This window comes from Onychomys torridus, chromosome 1, assembly GCF_903995425.1.
Source record: "Onychomys torridus chromosome 1, mOncTor1.1, whole genome shotgun sequence".
Taxonomy (NCBI): domain Eukaryota; kingdom Metazoa; phylum Chordata; class Mammalia; order Rodentia; family Cricetidae; genus Onychomys; species Onychomys torridus.
Window position 1 is genome coordinate 112,957,057 of NC_050443.1, and position 27,259 is coordinate 112,984,315.

Sequence of the window (27,259 nt, forward strand, 5' to 3'; positions counted from 1 at the left end):
GTACCATACCTTTGCCAGACCCTACAACCTATCCCTTCATTTGTAAGTTACCCCACAAAATAAACCTCCCTTTTAACTACGTGGAGTGGCTTTAATATTTACACCAATAAATACCAAGGAGCAAAGGTGAGTCCTTTTCTGAACTTGTGAAGTCAGGGTCACTGCCAGGTGGGACCTTCTTCAGTCTCCTGGCCTGCTGTGAGGCAGAGCTAATGTCTCTGAAGTTTCTTTGGGAGCAAACAGGTAATGCTTGAGGGAGGCTATTCCAGAAATAAAAAGACTCCATGATCCTCATGGGTGAGGCAGAAGGTGAGCTCCATTCCCTGAAGCTGCAGTGTTTGAATGGAGCCTTAAACTGCTGTGGAAGGAACTAAGAATCCAGGGCACTGTGTCAGAGAACAAACTGGAAATGGTTTGGAAGTAGGAGGAAGAGGTGAGAGAGGCATGCTGGAAAGGAGTGCCTTGAGCCACGGCCGGCCAGCGACTTAGTGAGACCAGGCCATGGAGGAGGGGGGCTACTGTTCATGATTTCAATTCAAAGACAGGAAGAAGAGTGACCACCCCCCACCCCAGGTGAGGGGTCTGCAGGAGGGTGCTCTTCTGCCAATAACAAGGAAATGGAAGGGCAGGCCATGAGACCTAGCATCTCTACCATCACTAGATGAAGCTGGCATCCACACCTCAGAGGAAGCAGAAGGAACCCCAGAGGTGCCAGTTGGCTTTGGGGTTTTGTACCTACCATTAGAACTGGAGATGTTCTTGCTGGGGATGGGGTGTGGATCAGGAGAGGGAGGACTCCGAAAAATGTCCAGGGGTGCTCTAGCCATTAAGAGGTAAAGACACACCCACTTCTATGATGCTGTGAGCCTCTGCCTCCACTACACTGGCAGCATTCCTTCAGTCCCCAGAAGCTCCGGCAATTCGTATCCACCACCCACTACTAAATGTACAAATTGATCATCACTCTGGGCTGATGAAGTGAGCCGTGCAGTGGCCATACTGGAACACTTGCACAGAAAGCACCTGAATCCAGGAAGCCACCCAGGAAGCTGCTGGCTCACAGCACCCAGACTCCTCGGCTGCTAATGGAAAGGTGCAGCAATTTGGGAGGCAAAAATAATCAGTTTGGGAACGGAATATTTTTGAATTAGCATAAATTAGGCTATTTAAATATACTTGTTAACAGTTAATTTAACATTATGCACACTCTTGTTGGGGAGGAGGACACTTAATATTGAATAAGGAGCTACCTGCAAAAGGCAGGGTTATTTTTAAACACCTGCATATTTTTGGTTTCTCGGCAGGGTATACAGACAACATCTGCAGGCTTTCACTGCCTGGCGGAGACTTTCTCACATGAAAAGCAAACTTCATAAAAGCAAAGCAATTATAATGGTGAAGCTACGGCAGAACCATCCCCCAGCTTTTCAGAAGTGTTAGTGAAATGAGTGGTTTCCAATATGAGCATCCTATTATTTCAGCCTTGGAGTAAAGACTTCTCAGTTTTTTCAGTTTTGATGGCTTGAAAGTGCTCAATTGGCAGCTCAACTGTCCAGTGTCCAGGAGTCAGGATCATAGTTTTGATAGCCTTGGGTATGGACTCCCTTAAGGGAAGAATGCCAAGAATGGAATGTAAAACCTGGTGGCTGGCCCAGTGTGGTCTCCAGGTGCCCTGGACATCCTGGCTATGACAGATTTACACACATTTGATTGAAGATCTCGGATTCCAGGCCCAGATCTCCACAGCTCAGAGTCAAGGATGTGTCAAAAGAGACTGAATGGGCCTCAGAGCCTGGCCTCTACTGCTTTTGAATGCCTAACTCAGGGAAAGGCCCTTTCTCAGACATATTCACATTTGCATCCTTCCATTATTTGCTGTGATCAGAGGGGAAAGGAAATTGGGTCCCCAGCTAAAAGAAGCTTATGGTGTTTGTAGAAAATGGATTCCAGAATTTTCTCTAAGTAAAGACTCTCAGGATTCAGGCAATGTCCTCAAGTTTTAGATTCTTCATTTGTCACAGTATTTTGGAAGCTCAAGGCACAGAATGGCCATGCAATTTACCAGGGTCACAAAGCTGGCTTTCTATTTGAAGGCATCTTTAGAACTCATGTTGGATTAGGAATGGATGGTTTAATGGGCAAGTCTTTTGCTTCCCTTAAGGGTCTCAGTTTTCCTACAGATGTTCTGTACAACTCACTCTCCAACCATCATCTACATGTTGGATACGAGGCTGCCACCTTCCTTTTCTCTACCAAGACAACAAAGCAACCCTCCAGGCTACTGCAGCTTTTGTGTGTGCATTCAAGTGTGTACATATATTCGAGAAAGGCCTATTTGTTGTCATTATGCTCTCCATCTTATTTTGGGGGGTGGGGCAGGATCTTTCGCTGAACCTGGAACTTACTGTTTCAGTTAGACTGTCTGGCCAACAAGTTCCCCTGATCCACTTGTCTCCACCTCCTCAATGCTGGGGTTATAGGTATGTGCACCGGGCTCAGCCTTTTTTAACATGGGCTCTGGGGGATGGAACTCATGGTCTTCATGCGTGCACAGCAAGCCCTTCACCCACTGAGCTCCTCTACCTGACATAGCTGCCTTCTGACAAGTGTGTTAGTGTGAACCAAGGCTATGAATGTCAGAGAGGATCACTGGCCGTAGTTGCCCTGTGTCTCTATTACCACATTACGTGACTATAAATTGCCCTGAGTATCTAGCCTGCCAATGAGTAGAATATCAGTCCTTTTACAGCTGGCTATGGATGACCACATTGTATTCGTGGCTACATGTAGGTAGTTCTTTCTTCCAGTAGGCCAATAAGGCTGCCCCACCTTGGCTGGGGAGGAGGCAAGGCCCCTGGGGAGTCTTTACTCCATCTGAATCCAGGCAGGCTGTCTTTAACTAGTCTGATGGTGAGCCAGTCTCTGAGAAAGGAGAAGTCAAAGAATAAATAATTCAAATTTCTACAAGCAAGGCTTCTTACATCCCTTTGACACAGCAGAGACTTTGCCTTCTCCATTCCACCTCGTCCTCACCCTGAGCAACAGCTGTACCCTAGTGTGCTGAGGTAGACTGGTATCCCATCTAGGTCTAGTCCCTGCACAGCACCCTTCCTGTTCTGAATGGCTAACTTGTGTCTCCACCTGCCTCTCACCCTGTCAAAGGCCCCCTGTTCCTTCTAGGTCCCAGCTCAGGTCCCAGGCTCCTGGCGGCACAGCTGGAAGCCCACAGAATAAGACTGGAAGAGTCCAGAGGGCTAAGCAGTGACCACGGGGTCCCAATCAGGGAGCGAAAGGTACACAGAAGCATAGAAGGAGGACAATGGCAGGAAAGCAGGGCCTTGGTGCCTCTCACTCCCCATTTTTTCTAATTCCTCCATCAGCCAGAAGCCCCCTCTCCTCACCCTCCACTTGGGGCAACACACCTGGGACCTTCCACAATTCTCACACTTCTGCTGGAGAGGTGGTGTAGCCTCTGAGTGCTAGGTGATTGTAGAGGGAAGCTACCTGGTCCTTTCACAGGGGCAGGGTCAACCTTAATGCAGGAAGAATATACCTGTACACACTGTAGTTTTAGCATACAGGGTCCAATTGTCCCAACTGTCCAAACTTGAGGTCACCTTCCTTTTTCATGACCAATAATTTCTTTTCCGTTAACTCCTAGCCCTAGGCAAATTGTACTGATTACACACAGTGAGCTTGGAACATCTACACTCTAGTCCTAGAGATTAGGAGCTGCTCCTGGGTGTTAATTGTGCCTCACACCAGCTTAAGCAAAACCTTGCAGCCTCAGAGATGGCCTACAAACACAACAACATACTTGGTGGGTACTGTTAGCTTCTAAGCTGTGATGACGTCACAACTGGGTCAGGGAATGTGGCACGATATACTGAGAATATCCTCTGTCATTCACAGTGAGGTAGACAGACAGCAGCTGCAAGCATGCAGGGGAAAGCATGGAGGTTCAGCAGGGATAGTGAAGCCCCAGAGAATAAGGACAGGCCCTGAGGAGGCAAGAAACAGTGTCCAGAGCATCTAGAAATCTAAGAAGAAGATTAGAGAAGAAGGCAAAAGATTAAGGGACTATAGAGGCGGTACCAGCTGGCTAAGATAAGGTATCCACTCCCACATACAAGCCAGGGCCAGATGATTGTGGTTATGGTGGAGCCTGTTGTCTGCCTCAGTTTGAGAGGAAGCAGAGGAGGAAGGCAAGCTCTAGTGAGTGGCCCACCCCCCCCCCCCCCCCCACTTCTTTCTGGGAAGGCTAATTCTCACTCTGCCCCTTACTTTTTCCTGCTGAGAGACCTCTTTGGTGGTAAAAAGAGACACCATCTTTGGAATGCAGGGGCAGGGAAAGGAGAGAAAGGTAGAAAAATCCTAACCGAATCTTTAATTGCTCTCATCAGCTTCCTGGAGCCATAGTGGTGAGCCAAGAAAATCATAATGTTAGCAAACTATTATTGTGTCTTAAAGAGAATATTTGTTTTTGACATGGATCGCTATACTTCCCAAAATATTTAACACATGATTATCTCATTGGAGTCTCAAAACTGTCATGGATATACAAGAGGAACAACATATTTCCTTTCCACTTTATGACGAAGGTGCAAGCCTTGGCAAGCCTGAGTGGCATGTGGCTGTGACATTTTGCAGGCGGACGACAAGCCCAGGCAGGTATCTCATGATGCTCAGAGCATACACTGTCTCACTGAGTCCTCTCAATATCTACCATGTGGCTGGACCTGGCCTTGCTCGTTTGTTCAATGCATGCCTGTTTTTCCAGGTGCTGGGGAGGGTGGTAAGCAGAGAAGTCCTTCCATGTGGCACAGTGCTCATGACCCCATCTCTGGAGCCTCATGCTAGTCATAATTCTAGCTTTGAGACTTACCAAGTGCATGCAAATACTTGATTTTGGATATGTGATTAAGCTTGGTTTCTTCTTCCTCCTTCTACTCTTCCTTCTTATCTTCCTCGTCTTCCTCTTTTGTCCTTTTCTTTTTGAGACAGAGTCCCTAGTTCAGGCTGGCCTTGCTTCCTTCTCCATTATCGGGAGGGGAGAGTCCTCAAGCAAAATAACAGCTTTCTTACCGATAGGAGCTGGTAGGATGCTAAAGGAAGGATGGCAGCTTCCCTCAAGGGCATTGGCAGTCGTGGCCAAGCTCTGACAGCGCTTGCTAACCCATCATTATGTATCTTTCTGGGAATGGCTCCTTATTCTCCAGGTCACAGTCACACAAAAGAAACAATTTTCTCCATAGACCCGCCTTGCCTCCACTGCTCTTCTCCTACCTGACAAAGACTGTTACGTGATGGGGCAGTGTAATTGGAAGTGACTGCTTGGTCAACCTGCCTTCAGTCTTATGTGGGTGGGTGTGCTCTCTTAAGGAAGAGGCTTGGAAGCATGGAAAGAACCTATCTTTGCAGGATGTCAGGGGTGGGGCTGTTAGTATCTGAAATGGGACATGGACGTCTAAGATGTCTGAAATTCTATGATTCCCCCACCTACCTGGAGAGCTCTGAGCATGTCAGTGAGTTCCTCAAAGTATCTAGAAACCTGTCTTGCACATCAGTGGAACAGATTTACTCCTGAAATCTTAGAGAGTCCCTGGGGCCTTCTTAGCCTTTACTGAGTCACAGTGTTCACTGAGAATACGGTCCTGTCAGCTGAGACTAGGTCCCTGCTGACACACCCACAAGGGAGGCCATGTTTTCCACAAGACACACAGGTCCCCAATGGAGACTCAAAATCATAAGCAATTTAGCAGGAATTCATGTCAAGGTCCACTGCAGGCCCAAGCACACTGCTCCTTCTGAGGTGTCTCACAAGATACCCTGGAGAGTGGTCAACAGAGATTGCGCCCCCACAGAACTCAGAGAGGGTTCTAAAAGTGCAGCAACCTACCTTCCCCCCACCCAGAACACACCTGCCGTCACTCTGTGTGAGTGAAGGCCACAAAGGAGAGTATGGTTCTCTGAACAGCAGCAGAAACTAGCCAACCCATGGTTTGGATGGGTAAACCATTGTGCTAAATTATGAGAAAGAAAAAAAAAAAAAGAGCATCAGAAACCATTGCCATTAGCAACAATAAGACAGACTCTCTGTGTTAGTCAGGGCTCTTTAGAAGAACAAGATAGATAGAATAAAGACATATTATATACAAAAGAGGCTTATTAAATTAGCTTACACAATAGGGCTGAGAAGTCCAGTGATGGCCATTTGCTCACCGAGAGGCCAGGGAGCCAGTAGCTGCTCAGTTATGTATGAGGCTGGATGCCTCAGTGTCCCGATCTGGTGATGAAGGCTTGAAAGATTTGTGGAGAGGTGCTGGTCTTCAGTCCCCAACAGAAGCCTGAAAGGATCTGGGTTCTGAAGGCTATGAAGAATGGTGGGTGATGGGGTAGACTCACTCAGCAGCATGATGTGAAGGCAACAGGTAACACTGCTTCTGGGAGAGGGTCTTCTCCCCTTACTTAATCCTTCCTGGAATTACCTGCACAGAAGAAGCATGCCTCTTAGTTGACTCCAGATCCAAGCAAGATGGCAATCAAGATTAAGCACTATACCCTCAAAAACTGTGATCAGCCAAAAAACATCACCAGTCAGACAGGGTGGTACATGCCTGTAATCTCAGTATTTGTGAGGCCGAAGCAGGATGATAATGAATTTAAGCTGTATATAGTAAGTCTGCAGACACCTCTGGCTACATAGTAAGACTCTATCTTAATCAATCAAACCCTAGCATAGCATGTAACTCTTACATGAACCTAACAACTTTGGAAAGATCTAAGTGAACTTCTCATAGTGAGATATCAAGGTCGTCAGAAATGAAATCTAAAATTTAAAGTACATCTCTGTTGAGATTTGCTCTGCCTAGATACAGACAATGTGAGTATTAGCAATCAACTCTTCTCTTTCAGATGCTGCCCAAATCCATAGCCACACTCTGACCTTCATGGGCCTTTCATTTCATTTCAGAGTTGTGGTTCAGCCTCCAGTCCTTCCCCTTTGTCCATCCCAGAGTGTGCTTGCTGAGAGAGCTTTGCTCCAAGCCTGAGCAGGTAACAACTGGCTATGCAAGAACAAGCTGAACCATTCATACATACAGAGAAGCATTCCTCAACAGCTCAGGGATGCTGAATCTGATTTACACTGAGCTTTGCAGAGGCAGAGAGGCTTCCCAAGATTCCCTGGTCTCTGATCTCAGGTGTGGTCCCTTCCTACACAGCCTCCTGAGACTCACTGGGTCATTAAGTACACTCTGCCCAGCATGAACGCAGAGCTCTTGGGAAGGCAGCAAGCTGTGTCCTCAGACCATATTAATAGACCAGCTTTCCAGGGAAGAACACATAGTGCTGAGACCTGGGTAGCATCTGTCAGTGAGAAGATCACTGGTTAGTCCAGAGTCCATACTTTCAGGGGACAGAGCCAATAAAGCTGCCTGGTGGCAGCCTTGGAGGATATACCTACCTATCAGGGTAGGGCCAGTCCTTTGTTCAGTTGTGAAAAGGACAGAACAATGCCTCAGAAAATGGGTCAATGCAGTAAGAAGATTCCCAAGAAACTTAAGGGAGGTATCTCTTAGCAGAAACCCAATAGAGATTTTATCTTAGAAAGATGTGTGGCTGTGACTTTGGCCTAACGAATCCAATCTGCAAATAAGACTGTAAAAAACCCATAAACATAAAAAAAAAAAAAAATACATGGCATAAATGTCACTAGCTTGTACTGGAGAGGGCAGAAATGCTGTTCAGATAAAGGGGGAGGAGACGCTTTCAGACTCAACAAGCTCCAACACCAGGCTGCAAGTGGACAACATATTACATGTATGAGCATGATTGCCTGTTATGAGAAAGGGAGTATGGTTGAGAAGCAGGAGTCCAGAGGGTAGGTCAGAGAGCCAGGCAGAAGCAAGAGGGAGTCCCACACAAGAATCCACAGCTTGCCTGGATGGTTTAGACATGCGGACTGTTCCTTCTGAATATGAGTATGATAGGAATCGGTTTTGGTCTGCTCCACTGATTGCATTTTGCATGTGTTGGTATACAAGTTCCATCAATAAAAAGGATGTTCCAGATGTGCCGAAAGTTACATCCAAGGAGCCTCCTTCTGTGAGGACCCAACTTATAGGAAAAGAGCCTCGACTGCTCAGTGATGTTGTAAAGAATAGGCGGTGGAGCAGGGTAGGTGTGAGTATGTTTCACATGTGGGAGAAAAGTAGGTGATTTGCAGTCAATCGGTAGGCTGTGCAGGGGTTTAAAAATGCATCCACACATTTATTGCCGTCATCACTCTGTCCTCATCAGAGAAGCTCTGCCCCCAAGGTTGGCCGTGGTTAATACATCTAGTCAAAATGCAGAGAACAAGTTAATTGACTATGGAGTGCTCAACCCCAAATAGGACATCTATATCCCACTTTAGCATGTAACTGGGAGCAGAATGAGTGGCAGAGGTTGCAGGGGACTGTTGTGAAAGTATTTTTTGGACAGAACAAGATCACCATACTCATGAACTCATAGTGACTATGGCAGCCTGCACAAAATCAAACCAGCCAAACTTCCAGGCAGCATAGATGGGGACACACACAAAATGTGCCACCTCTGGAGAGGGGCTATCTTCAGTTAATTGCTGCTAGGAGGGGGAAAGTCCTAGTGTTCTTCAGGGATGGTAGGTTGTCCACGCTTCAGTGGATGGCCCTGCACTCATGCACATATGGGGGGCTCTAATTGGCCTGGAGGGGGTAAAAGAATTAGAATATGAATCTGGGAGGGACCTAGTGAAGGAATTGGGAGGATCTGGAATGGAGAAGTGGGGGTGGATATGATCAATATTTTATATATGTATGAAATTTCCAAGTAATTAAAATATACCCATGAGTCTTTGATAATCTTCCTTTAACAGCTACACTTTTTTTTTTTTAAATCACCCCTTGAGTATGAACTAGGCTAAGTGATTGCGCTTCAATGAATGATATGAGTGATTGCTCAGCCTACGTCATAAAACCATTGTGACCATCCCTGGGTTCTCTTTCAGATTCCCCATCCTGGGAGAAGTCAACTGCCATGTTACAAGGGTACTCAAGCAGCAGTCAATGGGAAGCTTACATGGTAAAGGCCTGAAGCCAGAAGTCAGACATGAATGGAGTACTGCGGAGGCCCCTGAGAATGAGTCACCAAGGAAAAGAGCTGCAGCCCTGGGTGTGCTCCAAGGCAGAACTGCCCACCACTCCTTCCTGAGTTCCTGACCCATAGGCCTCATGTGATAATAAGCGATAGTCATTTAAGGACACTCAATGTGGTCATGATTCTCTACATAGCAATGAATAATATGAATCTATTTTGATGGAAAAATAAATATTTTTCATGTTTTCCTCTGATCATGAATAGTTAAAATTATAAAGAATCTTGGGATACAGGTAGAACTCATGGAGCCTATTTAGAACAGGGTGGGCTTTCTTGTTGACCTTCAGAAATAGATCCATTATAGATTGAAAGTTTCCCTCCAGGTCATTTGTTTGAGGCTTGGTAGATGTAGTAATTATTTTGACTTAATTACATGCTGATTTTGGTTTGTGTGTGCCTTCCTGAAGAATCACTTATTTCATTCATACTTTAAAGTCTCATGATAGAATTCTTTACAACATGCATTTATAATGACTGTGTGTTTGTTCTTGATCTTCACTGAGATATGGTTCCATTGTCTGTCTTCTTTCTGGCTTAGGTTTTCTAGAAAGTTCTGTCCCACTGATTTTGTTGTGGCTACTGCCACTGCTGTTTTTCTTTTATTTGTTTTTGACTCAAGGCAAAGTTGTGATCTGTTAACTCTGGCTGGCCTTGAACTCAAGGCACTCCTCTGCCTTAGCCTTATGAGAACTGGGAACACAAATATCCACTGCCTCACCTGGCTTTGAGTGTTTTTAATAGAAACATTGCTTAGGTCCATCAAGGTGTTGAACTTTTGCTTTTTTATACATTCTAGTTTCATTATTGTACCTTAATTTTGTTACCATGGTATCCCTAGGGTGCTCACTCACCACCCTCAAAACTTCCTACTTTTTTGTGAATAGTAAGCATATTCCTAACTCATGCTTTTGTCTAGCTTTTTGGTTTACTAATTAAGAACATATGTGAGTGTGAGTTGGCCTGAATGGGCTTTGCATTTCCAATTCCCATGCAATCATTCTGTAATTGCAGTGTGGATTTCCCTTGTCTCAGATGTTATCTGTAGGACAGAAACATTTTAATTTCCTGGTTGAATTTTTATTATTAGACATTTGCAATTTCATCATCTTGTGGTCTGAGAAACTGACCTAAACATTCTAAAACTTACTTAAAAATTTTGCCTGACCATGAATAGTCCTAAGTAATAGATATTATTTATATGTGTGTACATTCATTTATTTCATTGTGTGATTCGATACAAACATACAAAACTGTAAATGTCACATGTGTATGACTGCAACCACCTGTCCTTTTCTATGTGGTTTCTGGGCTCCAGGCTCCTTTCAAAGATGAAATCAAACCTCATCTCTGTAAAGTCTTCCTGACCTTCAGCGTAGGAAATAATTGTCCCAAATGGTCTCTGAGTCCCGGCAACATTCACTGCCATTACTGTGATGGGAATCCCTGCCCTGCCCCCAGACTGGCTAGTCTCCTGCCCAGTTCCCTGCCCAGGGCTAAGCCCTGCACTCAACATCCAACAGTTACAGGGAAATGTGGAGGGACACACCTCCAAGGTCACCAGCTGTAACGTCAGATGGGTTGGCATTTTCTTTGTTCAGGCTTGTGTTTTATAGAGAAATGCCTGAATTAGCTAATGTTTTGAGCAAAGCACAGTGTCAGCTCTGTGTTAGGATTCAGACCTGCCCCAGATCTGTGACAGGAAGCATTTCTAACCCATGCCCTGCCAGGCTGCTCCCTGCCAGCCTCACAATCAGTCTACTAGGCAGCGATGAAGGAGACACCTCCTGTCTTTCCCAGACACCCTGCCTTCTTGCCATAGATGAGATAAATCTTGCAAGGTCTGGGTCACAGTGGGTTTAAATCCTCCATTGTAAGCAATGTAAACATTGTAAACATTGTAAACAATAGAGGATTTGAACTGATTTCATCAAATCCTGTTTTATACTATATACAAGACATTGGGTTTCTTTTTAGAGCAGTTCTGGGCTCACAAGGAAGTGGATCAATACTTACAGTTTCCATGTACCCCTTGCAACCAAATGCACAGTATTTTCATAAGAGAGAATTCTTACTACTTCTCTGAATATTGCATGAGCACAATTCTTTTTACATTTTTATGATCTGAGACTTTGATTGTATTGTGCTCCTCTTTATGCTTCTCAGTCATGTTAAGGATTTTTCTTAAATGAAGAATTTGTTTCTATTCACTACGGTCTGTCTGTATGTAGAGCTAGCACAGAAAAGCTGCAGACACCTTGTTTGGATTCCTGGAGTCTCACTGGTTTAACTCTGTCCTGAACAGATAAGATCAGAGGTATGGTATACAGAAGGTATCTAATCATTGCTTGAAAACTTGAATGGAGATATTTAGATCTATGGGGAAAAGAGGGTAGGTGTTGGCTAAATGATGATTTTCTAAGTCCCCTAGGCAGGAGTGAAATGGATGACATTTGTGCACGAAAGTAAATGTTTCCACTCACCGTATAAGGAAAGTGCTAGCGGGGAATAAAGCCCTTCCTCTGGGCTTTGGAACTCTCTGGAAAGGTTACTAGTTTGTGGCACAGCAGAATCTGCAGCTGAAGCACTGGTACTTCTCCTTTTAGCAGCTTCTAATTGATGCAGCTCTGCCCTCTATGGAATGTCAGTGGTGAGTTTTGGTTAAGCAAAGTACATCAGCTGATCATTTTTGGGTATTTGACCAGGGCTGGAATATAAAGTGCTAAAAAAAAACCAAAAAACTTCCATAAAGAAAACTTTATTTCTCTCCCTTTTAAAAAAATGTGAGCACATCATTTCTTTCACTTTCATAGGTCAGTAGGCATGAATGAGCTCACGGCCCTCATTCTGTTTATTATATTATAAAGATGACTTACAAATGTCCTAAATCTGCTGCCATCCACAGACCAGAAGGATGGTTCTGGGAAAGTTTGGTGGAGAGCTGAGTCCTCCTGGGAACTCTCCAGGGGCAATGGGAGAGCTGCCACAAACCGAAATGCTTGCACAGTCTCTTCCAACTCCTTACCAGAAAATGTTTTCAGTGCAGCAGAAAGAGGTTAAAATGGTTCATAAATCTGTAACAAATCTGTTGACGATAAAATAATTCCTGTCAAACTAGAATGGCTTAAAGATCCTGGGAAAAAAATAGAATGTCCTCTTCAGTTCTTAGCAAGTGGCTGAACCTCCTCCTCCATCCTTTTCCTCCTCCTCTCTCACAAACGTGATTGATTGATTGATTGATTGATTTTTACTCTGATTTAGGTAGCTAGAGCTTGAACTAATTAAAACATACACCCAATCGAGGATTCACTAACCCAACTAAAAAGCCATTCCATTTGTTTTATGTACCAGTGAAATGCTACCCATTAAGCACTTCATTTCCTGTTGGTAGGGGACTAGGCACCACTGCTAAGCAGACTGGGGATCAAAACAAGCCATAAGAGGCACATAGTTATGTCTTATCTCCAAAGAAGGGTGACCTCGTCTCTAGCTCAGCTCCCTTAGCTCTTTCCTTGGGGTTTATAGATTTAAATTTTTCTTTGTCAACAGAGGAGTGTAGTAGGAATCTTAAAAGTTCTTATTAATGAAACCAAACCCGAGGTCAGTTATTGGGGTGATTGCTGGAAGATCAGAGAAGCAGAACAAGCCACAGTTTTCTCACCTCACCAGTTCCTTAGCTGGTCTTGTTTCCTCAGACTGCAAGCTTCTGAGTCCTCATCCCAATGGCTCTCAGCTGAACTGTGCTGCTCCAAAGCCTGAATACTTCTCCAATTAAACGCTTAACTAACTACTTGCCTTTTCTCTTTAGTTCCTGGTCCTCATGCCTTATATACCTTTTTCTTTCTGCCCCCACTCCCTGGGATTAAAGGCGTGGGTCACCATGCTTAGCTGTTTCTAAAGTGGCCTTGAACTCCGAGATCTGGCTAGCTCTGCCTCCCAAGTGCTGGGATTAAAGGTGTGTACCACCACCGCCCAACTTCTGCTATGGCTTACTCTTCCCATTTTCTAGCCACCATTTCTGGCTCTGTTCTAGTAGCTGTCTGTTCTCTGACCCCAGATATGTTTATTTTGGGGAACACACACTATTTCAGGGAACACAATACCCACCACAGAGGAGATAAGTAAAACATTTGCAGAAACCTCTGCAGAGATGGGAGAAGCAATTCACACGGTTATGCAGTTCCTGACTGCAGCATGACAATCTTCATCTCGTGTAATGCTACCATTACCAATGGACAGAGAATCATGACCTTGGGTGAATGGGTAAAGCGGGGGAGTAGGGGTTAAAGGTCTCAGATGTTCTCAGGGTCATCCTACTCCATGGTTAGCTCAGCTGGGTTTTGTTATGACCTGCATTATTAGGTACTTTTCAGGTGCTGTGATGAAACATCATGACCAGAACTGAAAGAAAAAAGTTCATTTTGGCTTACAGTTCCAGAGGGCTAAGTCAGTAATGATGGGGAAGCATGGTGGCAGGTGGCTGGAACAGGAAGCTGGCTGATTCCTTCTCATTGACACACCAGGAAACAGAAAGAGGCACTAGAAGTGGAACAGTGATCAGGATTAGGGTTTTGGTCAGTGTCTTTCAGCACTGAAGTACAGCTGGCATCCCATCCCCCTTTTCTAGCAGTGCCCACCAGCTTTCATTGCTTCTTAGTCCTGCCTATGCCGTCACCACAGCCTTTCCTGCCCTGCCGTCTGCTACCTTGACACTATGGCTGCTTCTTCCTGCCCCCAGTACAATGGCCCCACCCACCTCTTCTTCTTGATTAGTCCTTGCTCAGCCTGATCATCTGTGTCCTTTATTTTGAAGAGTGACACACCAGCAACCGCTTGCCCAGGAAGGAAACTGGGGCTTGTTTTCACTGCACCCCATTTCTCTATCCTACCTTGGCTCCTCTGACATGGTGTCCCTCAGGTCTTTGTCCTCGATGCCACAGCCCTCATCTAGAACACCTTTGTCTTCTGGCTGATCTTAGCGACTTCTCACAAGGCCCCTACCTTTACTTCTGCTCTCTGATGTCTCCCCCAGCAGTGAGAACATTTCTGAGCTTGATTGTATAAGCCTTATTATCTCAGTAACCCTCAACGTTTCTGAATTCCTGCTGGTCATAGGACAAAGTGCACATGATTTGTCTTGGTTGCCTCTGAATGAGTACCCAGTATATCCTCCCCACCAGTCCTCTCCTTCCCCGCCCCCATCCTTCTCTCCTTCCTCTGCTTTTTAAAGGCAGGGTCTCACTGTTTAGACCAAGCTGCCCTTGATCTAACAGGTCCACCTGTCCCTGCTTCCCAAGTGTTGGGATTAAAAACCCATATCTCGGTGCCCACCCCAGCATCTTCTTTCAAGGACATCCCTCCAGCTGTGCTGAGGTTGTTTTGAAGCACTGCTTCCTATATCTTCTCATTCTAATACAGCATCCCTAACCCCTGCAACCAAGTCTCCTAGGTAATGACGACTTATCCTTGATATTTCATCTCAGATATCAGCTCTTCCAGGGAGCCTTCCCACACGCTCCCATAGCTGCTGTTCACTGTGTGCCATTCTCCACTTCCTCCTCATCAGTAGCTGTGACTGATCAGACATATGATGTGACAAGGGTGTAGAAAACACGCCCTGTGAATTACCTTCAGCTATCACACAATCCCTCAGAGTCAGGTGGCACCTATGCACCCACTGTTAGCAGCTCATTTCCTAGAACTCAAGGTGAAGAACCATCCTCCATGTAAATATTGTGGGTATGTGAGTGTGATGGTTAGTTGTATGTCTCCACATGACACAGTCTAGACTCACGAGGAAGGGGATCTCAGTAAGGGAATTGTCTGGTTCTCAGGGTTCTTCCTCTTTTGGGGGCGCTGCAAAGAGAAGGTGCCACACCTCTCTTCTGGGGTCTAGCTTCCACAGGTTCTCATGCAAAGTCTTTCATATCAGCACCCCCCACCCCCATGTGAGCTAGGCTCTCCTCATTCTCCCTTCTCTAGCCCTTTTGTAGGTTTCCCAGGTTTTCCTTAGATGCAGAGGGACACAGAACTTTTCAGACTTAACAGCATTCTGAGATCTAGATGACATCTGACCCTGTGTACACTCCAGTTTTTCTACCGTTGTCCTCTGGGTTCTTAGGGGACTTACGTTTTGACAAGTCTCACACCTTCTGAGCAGATGTTTCCCAGATCTGATGATTTGTAAAACAACTCTGAATGTGGAGTCACGGCAGCTTTTGACCTGGGGGTGACATGAAAAAGCACTGTTTAGCATCAGTTACTTGGCCCTGGATTTCCAAATCAATTGTTTAGGGTACAGGAGAAGGCAGCGGGCACATCTCAATGCAGGATCACACCTTCACAGAGAGGTGTTAAAACTGTTTCGTGCTCAAAAGCTGAGAGGTACCTTGCACTTCAGAAACTCGTTGCAACACCCCCTGTTGCCTAGAATCAGCTCCAGTGTCCAAGGGCTCAGCTGTAAGGCCAAGGGCTCCCTGAAGCTGCATCCCCAGACTCCATTATCTTTCCCAGTGCTCTGTCACCATTGTCACCTTCCCTGGGCTAAGGCAGTTTAGATGAGGAGTTCAGATATGCAGATTGATCTCTGTTCAACAATAAGAATTATTCTCATTAGTCTTTACCTAAGCTAGTAGCCCTGTACACAGCTTGGTATTCAGGTGGGATGTCCAGGAGTGACCAGATGCTTCCATGAATAGAGGGTTTGCGTGTGGCCAGGCAGTTGCATGTCTGCCCCGTGCTTCCTTCCCCAGAACAGCTCAGCATGGTGTTTTTCTTTCTCTCTGCCTTGGTGCCTGGGGTTTCCTGCTCAGCCTGGCTGCTCTGCTGGATTCCCAGAGGCTGCTTCGGGTGCTGAGCCTCATGACGACTTAGCCCCTGAGTCAGTGGCTGCTGCCAGTTGTTCCCTCTGCACTTGTTCATGCTGAATCATAAGATGTAGATCCTACACTTCCGGCATGAGCCTCTTGGTGAAATAGTTCTGCAGACTCTGTGTTCTGAGATGAAATGTCATTCCCACAGAAGCTTCTCCAAGCTCCTGACCACCTGCTTCTATCTATTGTTTTGCAGCTAGCATTTTCTCAGGTCACCTCCTTAATGTGACAATTAAGGTATGTCTGAAAGGTGATGCTTAATCAAGCACTTGCCTGGAGTGGCCTGGGCTAACAATGCTTGCTGTATAATCATGTACATCCACGTTCAAATCCCCAGAACATTCCCCTTCAATGGTGTGGTCATCTGTGTGTCTGTAATTTCCAAGATATAATTGTGGAGAAAGGAGGATCACCCAACTTGCTGGCAATAAACCTAGTTCCAGGATCATTGAGAGACCCTGTCTCAAGGGAATAAATTGAAGAGTGACAGAGCAGGATTCTTGATGTTCTCCTCTGGGCTTGAGGAACACACACACACACACACACACACACACACACACACACACACACACACACACAGGTACCCACGCAGATCCTTCATAGAAATGAGTTGAATTAATGAATGAATGAATGAATTAGCTGGGGGTGAGGAAATCCTTTCTGATTATGGTCCTTTATGTTACAGGCATAACTGGACACAGAAAGGACCTGTACTAGGATCATGTCCCCAAACACTGCCATTGAAACAGCTTTAAGGGTCTTCTTTGCTATGGGATTCCATTCTTTCCCTCTAAATAAATTAATTTCTTGCTTATTTCCTATACATGTATTTCCTTTATGTTTTTTATGTATCTCCATACAACTGAGGGGCTGGATAAATTTTCCTGGGATGCAACTTGCACCTCAGAATTATAGATGGCTCCTTCAGGAACTTCCAACGGCACCCCTGCCCCCTGGCCCTGCCGTCAGTCTCAGCCTCAGGGACAGGTCTTTCTGCCAAACCCCAGTTTTGCTGAGGTACTTTCTTGCCCCTGCAGTCACACACTTAGGCTGCCAGCTCCCAGAGGCAGAGCCCTTCCCATGGCATGAGTCCCTCTCTGTCTCCAGCAGTCCTCAGATCCCAGACATCCTTCCTCACCCGCTGTGTCCTCCTTTCCCTTTGCAGCTATGCCTTGGCTCTTGATGTCATTTTGGAAATCTAATGGGGAATCCAGAGCACAGATTCAGTACCCGGGGACACAAATTCCTTCTGCATGACTCGGCCCCTATGCTTCTCTGGATCAGGTTCTCTGGGGGTGGGAAGATGTCCTAGTTAGCTTCAGCTATCTATGTAATGCTGAAAGCTAGTTTCAGAAATCTGGGGAGATAGCTCAGGATCTAAAGTGCTTGTCAAGCAATCATGAAGACCTAGGATCTATCCCCAGGACAGATATAAAAACAGCTGGGTGTGGTATTGAGTATTTTCAATCCTGGTGATAGGTGGGTATTCTCTGGCAAGCCAGCCCAGCCTACTTGATGAGTTCCAGGCCAGTAAGAAACCCTATCAAGAAATAAGGTGGACAGTACCTGAGAAATGAAACACATGATTGACCTCTGGCTTCCACACAGACATGCATACACACACACACACACACACACACACACACACACACACACATACACACACACACATACACACACACACACACACACACACACACACGCACATACATCAGGAGGATTTAAAAGTGCTTTTGACCAAGCAATAAAAAGTAACTTTAAACAAAAAGTAACTTTATTAAGCCTTGGCCTTTGTCTGCTTGTCTTTTACTCCTCTGCCTGGTGACAGGGTCTGTGTGCGTCAAGTGTTTCTGCAGCCCACGTGTTCCGTGCTTTCTCCTGAGAAGCACTTGCCTGCGTTTGCTTCTGTTTTGAGCTGAATGAACTTCTCCTTCCTTGGAACGCCGTTTTTATTTCAAAGAGTGACTGACAGACACACCATGGCTCTTCAGACTTGGATATTTGCTAGACATTTTCTCAAAAATGAACGAAGCAAGCCTGTCACTTCAAGGAGAGCAACTGACAGTATATTTTTGCCAGTGATAAAATTCAAGCTTTCAAGTGAAAATTGGAATTTTGGGACACTTGTAGCAGCCGCCCTGAGCCTGACAGCTCCCAGTACGTAGGCACCTTCCTCTTGAGAATAGTAGAGAACTTAACAAAGAGAATTTTCTAATCATGCATGAAGAAATGTGGCAACAGATGCAAGCTCTGCATAACTCAGGGACTTAATGATTCCCTGATGACCACTGGAAGATGCCATGTGGCAACCTATCAAAGTCCATAACCTTATAGACTCAAAGCCCTAGCGAGGTACAAGTTCATTGGTGGGCCATCTGATTCTACCACAGATACATCTTGGCAACCTGCAGCCTACTGAGATTTGATACCGTGCATAAGAATTTTATATATATATATGTTAAAGTGCTTTTATTTATTTATTTTAAGGTTTATTTTTTATTTTGAATTAAGTGTATGTGTGTATCTGAGTTTGGGTATGCGCATGTGAGTGCAGTGCTTTCAGACAAGAAGGAGCACTAGGTCCCCTAGGTCTGGAATTACAAGTGGTTGTGAGCTGTCTCACATGGGTGCTGGGAACCACACTGTGGTCCTCTGAAAAAGCAGTAAGGGATATTAACTGCTGAGCCGTCCCTCAAGCCCCTCCACATTGAGTAAATTTTTAGTGACCTATGACTTCTGACATTTGATAAAGTATGGAAGGAGAAGACCTAGAGTTACCTGAAAATGCCTGAAGGAAAACCCCTCTTTTCTCCACTGTCCTGCATACAGAAGGCCTGGTTTCCGTCCTGTACTTAAACCGAAGCAACACATCACAGCTGTGTGGCTATGAGAAGCTAACCATCTTCTGTGGAGCTAGACGGTAAGAGAGTATGTAGACAGTCTACTCTTCTTGTTTCATTTGGTTGTCTTTGTGTGTGTGTGTGTATATGTGTATGTGTCTTGAGATTAATCCCCTTGATTAAACCTCTTTGGTCAATCTTCTGAGGATTTCCTTGGAGTAGTGTTTCAGGGAATGTCTAGAAATGGGAACCCTGAAAGCCCCTGATGTTCTTTTGGGGATCTTTAAGGTCAAATTCTTTTCATGATAGTGAATGCAATCCAGATGTTTTTTCATGCGCCAGTTAACACATCATGACTTGAGCGCTGTCATTTTTTAATTTTTTTTTTTTGAAACACAAACCTTCTGGTGTATTCTCAGTCTTAATTTGTAATTAACACAGCAAAGCCTTGTCGCTTTGATGCACAAACCACAGCTCTTTTCATTCCTTGGTAGCTAGCTAGAGGGAAGAGGGCTCCTGAGATCCAAGGACCTGAGGCCGGTGGACACAGCTCACCTTTCAGCTCATTCTTCACCTCCCAATAGGGCGAAGGGGCTGCGAGTGGACAGGCCAGAAATGACATTGCATTGCCTGCTCAGTCCAAGTTGTAGGCTGATGAAAGTGAAAGTGAGGACGCTCCCAGCCAGTTCTCCCCGCTGCAGTTGAACAGTGTTGACTGTGCTCCTGGCATCTCTACCCACCCTCCTGTCTTCCCAGTACCCTGACCTCTGCATGCAGGCATCATCTCTGCCTGCTCTGCTTGGGAGCATCCTAAGCTCCAGGAGTTCCAGAGACTTTCTTCTCCCACTTCAGTCAGAGAACAATGTTTCTCAAGGGGTCCCATTATTCAGCAAATAGATTGCAATGTTTGAACAAGTGTTGCCTTTTTTTTTTTTTCCTTCCTGGAATGGGTGTTGAACCTTAAGTAAGTGCTCTACGACGTAACTCAACTCTGTCCCCTGCCCTCATGGCATCCTTTGCTATACAATCATGTGATGTATTATGCATAATCTAACATTTTAAGTTTTTGATCCTATGAGTCTATGTCTCTTAAGAGTCTTGCTTCTCTCTGTCATGTTGACTAAAATATTTTCACAGTAAGTTTCTAACAACATTCTTTTAAATTTCCTTTGGACATTTTAATGTGTTCTATTTTATGTTAAAGATTTATCCTTTTAATAAAATTCAAAACTTTAAAACACTACTTATGGGACTCAAGGGATGGCTCAGTGGTTAAGAGTACACACTACTTCCAAAGAAGCGGAGTTCAGGTCCCAGCACCCACATCAAGAGGCTTTGGAGCTGTGACTCCAGCTCTAAAGCATTCAGACCCTCTTCTGGTCTCTGCAGGTATCCATACTCACATGCATACACCCCTAACACACATACACAAAATTAAAAACAATAAAAATAAATCTTAAAACACTATTCCCTCAAGTGTAATTTATATGCAACAAAATGAATGTATCCATTTCCATTTTAAGTGTTCGTTTGATGAGCTCCTGTTCCTGATGAATACATATTTATATACAAATCTTCATACTCACCCTGCATACATGGAGAAATGTCACCAGCACTGTGCCCATCCTGCTCATTAGACACTCTGCTGTTGATTGCTAATTGTGTCATTTCTTTCTTTTTTTTTCTTTTTTTTTTTTTTTTTTTTTTTGAGACAGAATCTTATGTATCCCAGGCTGACTTCAAACTTGCTGTATAGCCAGGTCTACTCTTGAACTCCTGACACACTGGGATGATGACAAGCATATATCACCGCACTCGTCTATTATTTTTATTTTAAGGTCTAAAGAACATATTGTTGTATTATTAATAAAGCTAATATGAACATTGATATATGCCTTTTGTGAATGTAACTTTGAAAATTATATGCTCAGTAATTTCTGACCTAAGGAAAGGTGCTTTGAAAGCATATTAATATATGCAGAATCCTAAGGAATTATCTTAAAAGGCATCACAGTGGTGTTTCACTTAAGCTCTCAAGTTCCATGCAGACAATAAGGACTCCTCTCAGTAATGGTATGCTTATCATTGCCTTCCCAGCATTAAGCATCAGCTTCTTTTTCTTGCCTTGTTATATTAGTTAGAGCCTTCAGAACAAAGATCAATAACAGCAATTATCCCTGTCCCAAAATGTGTGAGCTATGAGTCATCTGTTGTTGCACTGAAATGTTGCCTCTAAAATTCGCATGTCTCAATGCCCTGTGCTTCAGGGTGTGACCTTATGTGGGAGCTACCTCTATACAAAGGTCATCAGCTAAAATGAGGTCATTAAAGCAGGCAGCAACCCAATATGATCAGTATATTATAAAACGGCGAGGTTGGGGAAGACACACACAGTTTCTGACACTGGAACAGAAGACAGCATCTGGAAATGCAAGAGCAAGACAGGCTCTAGTCCTATCTTTGGCCACAGAAGATGCTGACACCAATTCCCACTGCCAGATCCCACTGAAGGAGACATACTGTTTTGTGGTTTGAATGATATTTCCAACAAGCCATTATATAAATACATGTGTGTATATGTGTGTGTGTTATGTGTGTTTGTGTTTGTGTGTGTATGTGTGTGTGTTATGTGTGTGTGTGTTTGTGTGTGTGTATGTTTGTGTGTGTGTGTTTGTGTGTGTATGTGTGTGTTGTGTGTGTGTGTGTGTGTGTGTGTGTGTGTCCTGGTTTCATTTCTGTTGCTGTGATACGCTGACAAAGAGTAACAGAGGGGAGAAAGGGTTTATTTTACCTCACAGTTCCAGGTTCAGCCCACGAAAGTAGGGGAGTCACAATGGTATAATAATCTTGAAGCACATCCAGTCGAGAGCAAAGAGAAATAAATGCATGCTTGTTCACCTGCTTGTGTGTGCTTTGCTTGATTTCTTCACACGTACACAGTTCGGAAACCCCTACGTAGGGGATGGCGACGCTCACAGTGGGCTAGGACTTTCCACATAAATGAATGAAAAACATCCCCCACAGTCCAACCCAATGTTGGTAGTTCCTCACAGAGACTTTCTTTGCACATTGTTCTAGGTCATGTCAAGTTGACAGTTAAAGCTAACCGTCACAATACCTAGTGAACACCCAAAACACAGATGCTCAAAGCAACAGGAATTTGTATCTGTTCACCATTCTGTAGGTCAGCAATATGGGTATGGCTTCACACTGAGCTGGACTACTCTCCTCTAAAGACTCCCTCATTATAGCTGCAGCCATCTGCAGTGTGACCAAGGCAGAGTGTCTGAGGCGACTGACGGTACATGCATAATGCTGGGTACCAGCATCAGTGCAGTCTGTGTCATGTGGCCTGGCTTCCAGCTGTGGCCTGCCCAGGCTGATGCTCATACAGTGCTCCCAGAAGGCAAGAATAGAGAGCATGGCATCTCCAGGGTCATTGGTTTGGAGTGGCACATTACTTTCTCTGCATTCCAATGTCAAGCTGCATGCCAAGGCCAGCCCATGTTCAGGAGACGGATGCAAAGATTCCAAAGCCATTCTACAGAGGAATATGTGCACATGGTGCCAATTTCTGTCTGCTTTTGGCAGCTTGCCAATCAGATTTTAATGGGAATGTCAAATGATTTATTACCAAGTGTGATGTTTGCTAGATATTTCTAATGGATACTCTTAATTTTAGCAAGTGTATTTCTAGTCTCTGGCTACTCAAATTTTGTGTCAGAAATGGATATGCGGTTTTAGCAACTGTTTCCTGGCACCTAAACAGATGACCATATGCACTTCTCACTAACCTCTTCCTGTAATAAATTACAGTGCTGTCCCCTACCCTGTCTATCACGTGGTTCACCTCATCTGGCTATTAGGCATGAATCCCTTGTGGGTGGAACCAGGTCTGATCCTGAGACCCTGCCATACTGCAAACTCACAATGATGTCTGCTGCAATGTGTCATAGCGTCCATCATTTCAATTCCAGGCCAGGTTTTCTCAGTTAGATTAGATGGAGCATGGAGGTGACATTCCTTTTTCTATTCCTAGATATCTCACAAGCATCCTGTCTGTGCATCTCCCAGGTGTGTCCCACCTGTGAGACACTCACAATTCTTCTTCCTCCCCTCCCTTCCCCTCCCCTCCCCTTCTCTCCCTTCTCCTTTCCTCTCCTCTCCTCCCCTCCCCTCCCCTCTCCTCTCCTCTCCTCTGTACCTTGTTCTCCTCCTTAAGTCCTCTGCAAACCCAGAGCTAATCCAATAATGACCATTACCTCTGGAAACCCCAAGGAAACGTGTAATGCTTCCATTTTGAAAGGTCCCTCTCTCAACCTGGAAGTGCCCGTTTTTCTTCTTACTAGTTTTAGAAAAATAAGTAATTGCACAGAACAGCTCAAAATACACAAAGAAGGGGCCCCTTAGGTAGATTGCAATAGGAATTTTGCTTCCCATGTTTTAATTTTTCCCTTGTGATCTCACTATGTTGAATATTTCACAGTAAAAAAAAAAAAAAAAAAAGAAGCGATACTTTTTCAACTTTTTAAAAAGTGAAAAGAGTAGCAGCCTTCTGAGTGGTGTGTCTCTAGTAGGGAGCATGACTTAACACTATTACTGGGGAAGACCCAGCCTCGGGGCTTGCTGTTTCTCAGCTGGATGCACAGATGCAGCCTTGACCCAGAACTATGAAGAAGGCCCAGAGAGAGGCATACAGACTGTGGTCACAGGGGGAGAATGACAGCTGGAGCCTAGGCCTCCAGAGCCTACACTTCCCTGTTGTTGCTAGACTCAGCACTGAGGGCATCTGCTGAGCCAGAAGGTAGAGACTCAGAGTGGATCAGCAAGATGAGCTGTGTATTAGTCACAGCCTTCTGGAGGAACAGGGCAGATAGAATGAATAGATATTAGAAAGGGGGCTTATTAGACTGGCTTACAGGATACAGGCTAGGTCGTCCAACAATGGCTGTATACCTGTTGGAAAGACTGAGCGCCCTAAACAGCTCCATCCACAAGGCTGGATTCCTCAGCCATCCCAATCCAGTGCTGAAGGCAGGGGATATTCTTGGGCAGTCCGTATTGGAAGGCCAAGGAGTCTGACACTGGGAAAGAATGGCTGAAGCAGCAGTGACGGATAAACAAACAGGCAGGAAGCAAGGGCTGGCAGGCAAGCAGGCTGCTTTGTTCTGGTGTTTCCTTACATCTGGATTGCAGCTGGAACACACCCTGAGGAAGGGGCTTGCCCACTCCGTTTATCCTTCCCACACCAGCTTAGTATAATCACTGGTAGCAAATTGCTAGCCACGAAAGATAGCATTCTTAATTTCAGGAGATGAGGGCTATGCTTGCTCGCCTGTGAGCCTGAGGCAGGACTTTAGAAATGTTGCTAGGTTCTCTTTAGTCTTGCTTTTTTGTTGTGCATGTGGGTCTATGATGTGTGCATGTGAGTGCAGGTGTGTGCATGCCATGGTGCATGAGTGAAGTCAGGTCAGAGAACAACTGTGAGGAGTAAGTTCTCTCCTCTTGCTTTGTTAAATCAGGATTTCTCTTGTTTCTGCCATGTACTGTACTCCAGGCTGGTTAGCTTGTGACTGTCCAAGCTATTTTTTTCTGTTTTGTTTTGTTTTGTTTTGTTTTGTTTTGTTTTTGATACAGGGTTTCTCTGTGTAGCCCTGGCTGCCCTGAAACTCACTTTATAGACCAGGCTGGCCTGGAACTCACAGAGATCCGCCTGCCTCTGCCTCCCTGAGTGCTGGAATTAAAGGCTTGTGCCATGGTACCTGGCTCAAGCTAGTCTTTGTCTCCACCTTTTATTTGATCATAGAAGTGCTGGGATTATATGTGTGTGCCACCACATCTGGCTTTTTAGGTGCATTGGGGCATGGAACTCAAACCACTAGCTTTGCATGGTGTGCTAGAGTCATATGGAAAGATAGAACATCGATTAACAAGTTGTCCCTACCAGATTGCCCCATGGGCAAGCCTGTGGAACATATTCTTAAGTAGGGATTGATGTAGAGTGGCCCAGCCCATTGTGGGTGGGGCCACCCCGGCCTAAGTAAGTGGGCCTGAGGGAGTATAAGGAATCCAACTGAGCAAGCCACAAGGAGCAAGCCAGTAAGTGGTGTGTCTCCATGGCTTCTTCATCGGCTGCTGCCTCCAGTTTCCAGCCTTGTTTGAGTTCTTGCCCTGGCTGCCTTTGATGATGACCTGTGATACAGAAGAGTAAGCAAAATAAAACCCTTTCCTCTCCAAGTTGCTTTTGGTCAGAGTGTTTGTCACAGTACTAGTAACCCTGACTAAGACACGTGGAAAGAGCTGTTTACCTGCTGGGCCATCTCTTTGGCCCTAATTAGTCTTGCTTATGATTGCAGATGAAAAGTCCAGTAACAAGGTCCAGCTCCAACAAGACACTAGGTAGGAAGATTTCCACCTGAGTTGTGGGGAAAGTGCCACATTCTTTGGCAGATAAGAAAAGGATGCCCCTGACTTGTGAAACTTCCCTCTTGCTCTGTGTCCAGCCACAAGACACTGATGTTAGGCAAACAAGATAACATCCACCAGAAAAATACAATGCTAAGTCCCAATTCCAGGATTCTGGAATCTAAAACTGAGCTCCCTTGCTTAAGCACATGCATCTAAATACAGGGAATTCTCCCAATAAGACTGAGGTGAGCTGGGTGGTGGTGGTGGCGCACGCCTTTAATCCCAGCACTCGGGAGGCAGAGGCAGGTGGATCTCTGTGAGTTCGAGGCCAGCCTGGTCTCCAAAGTGAGTTCCAGGAAAGGCACAAAGCTACACAGAGAAACCCTGTCTCAAAAGACAAAACAAAACAAGACAAAAGACTGCGGTGAACAAAGGGATGAACTGGGAACTGCCCTGACAACTTAGGGCACCCCTATGTTCTTGTGCAGTCTCATCAGTGTCACATGAGAGGCCAGCTGGCTGCTCTAGGTTCTTTCAAAACAGTTAAAAAACTTTTATGTATATAGATGGTTTACCTGCATGTATGTCTATGCACCACGTGTGTGCCAGTGTCTACAGAAGCCAGAAGAGGTCATCAGATCCCCTGAAATTGGAGTTACAGATGGTTATAAGCCACCATCTGGGGGCTAAGAATTGAACCCAGGTCCTCTGGAAGAGCAGCTGATACTCTTAACTGCTGAGCCTCTTTCCAGTCTCTTTCTTGTTTCTTTTAAGACTGCTTTTTTTTTTTTTTTTTAACTAGTCTTCTTCAGAGATTAGAATTCTTAGAGTAGGTTTCAGCTCACCAGAGAACACAGAACAGAAAACAGGTTTCCTTAAGGGGCATCTCCAATTTCCATGTGTACTGCACGGTTCTATGGGTTTTGATCCATATGTGACGTCATGTACTCCCCATCACAGGACAGTGAAGACTCCCTTCTCTGCCGTGGAGTCCCATGTGTGCTGCCCTTTGGAGGATCCTGTGGCTGGTCTTTGAGTTCTAGCTATTCTCAGGTCAAGGTCCTTGTTCCCTTGAGAGCCTTGTGTATCTGCTTGGGTCCCAGTCTCTCTCTTTGTTCTTGGATGTCATTCATTTCTATCTTGCACCCAAATCACCCCTAGGCTTCTCTTTTATATCACTCTTTCATGGTTATCACTGTTGCTTGCTCCCCTAGCTCCCCATCATGTTCTTGGGACCCTCTCTCTGCACACTGTGTGAGGGTTTGGGGCTTGCTGGTTTCCTTCTTGTCCAGTCAGTCTTTCTCTCGGTAGAGGCTCAGAGGCTCTGGCAAAAGCATTGTCTTGGCTCCTCCTGGGATAAGTGATGTCTGTTTCAAGTCATGCTCTGACACCTAGCCTATTCTCCCTTCCCTTGTATATTCCATGCTCTTTCACTTCACAGGAGCCTGGCACAAGGAACAGTCTGGAAGGAATGCCCTGTAGAATCAAAAAACTGATTTCATATGCGGAGTCACCAGCCACACTCAACCCGCTTAAGACTTGAGGACCTGAGTCAACTCCTGGCACTCACTGCCCTATTGACAGCATCTCCCCCTAACTGCTCTTTCTAGTCACAGCCTTTAGCTGTTTTTCATGATGCTAGGAAGAAAGTTGGCGGGCTGAATTTATTCTTGGATTGCACCTTTGGGTCAGGCTACACATGACTCTCTCATGCCAGCCAATAACCAGCTGGTGCAATTCAGATCCAGTCTGTCACTGTCTCTGACTCTTTCTCTGGGCCTGAAGGTCCTGGCAGATGATTTGAGACCCCGAGAGTGATCCTACCCTCACAAGAGGTGTCAGCTCCTATGAAAGCACCATCCCTGGATTTGGTCCTTCCCCCCCTATAGTCTTTGCCTCTTGAACCTTTACCTGATTGAAGAGGTCTTAGCTGCCAGACACTAGCAGCTATTGCAGACTGTGAAG

General features: G+C 45.2%; 1 protein-coding gene across 1 annotated transcript in view; it reads left to right on the plus strand.

Moving 5' to 3' along the window:
- The first annotated feature begins 284 nt into the window (after nt 1-284).
- The window catches only part of Nps (neuropeptide S), a 93,517-nt gene continuing 66,542 nt past the window's right edge, over nt 285-27,259 (plus strand). Inside the window, exons 1-2 of the mRNA XM_036177600.1 lie at nt 285-309; nt 3,181-3,293. Of these exons, the coding sequence (XP_036033493.1) occupies nt 285-309; nt 3,181-3,293 (138 nt within the window). The remainder of the gene's footprint in view (nt 310-3,180; nt 3,294-27,259) is intronic.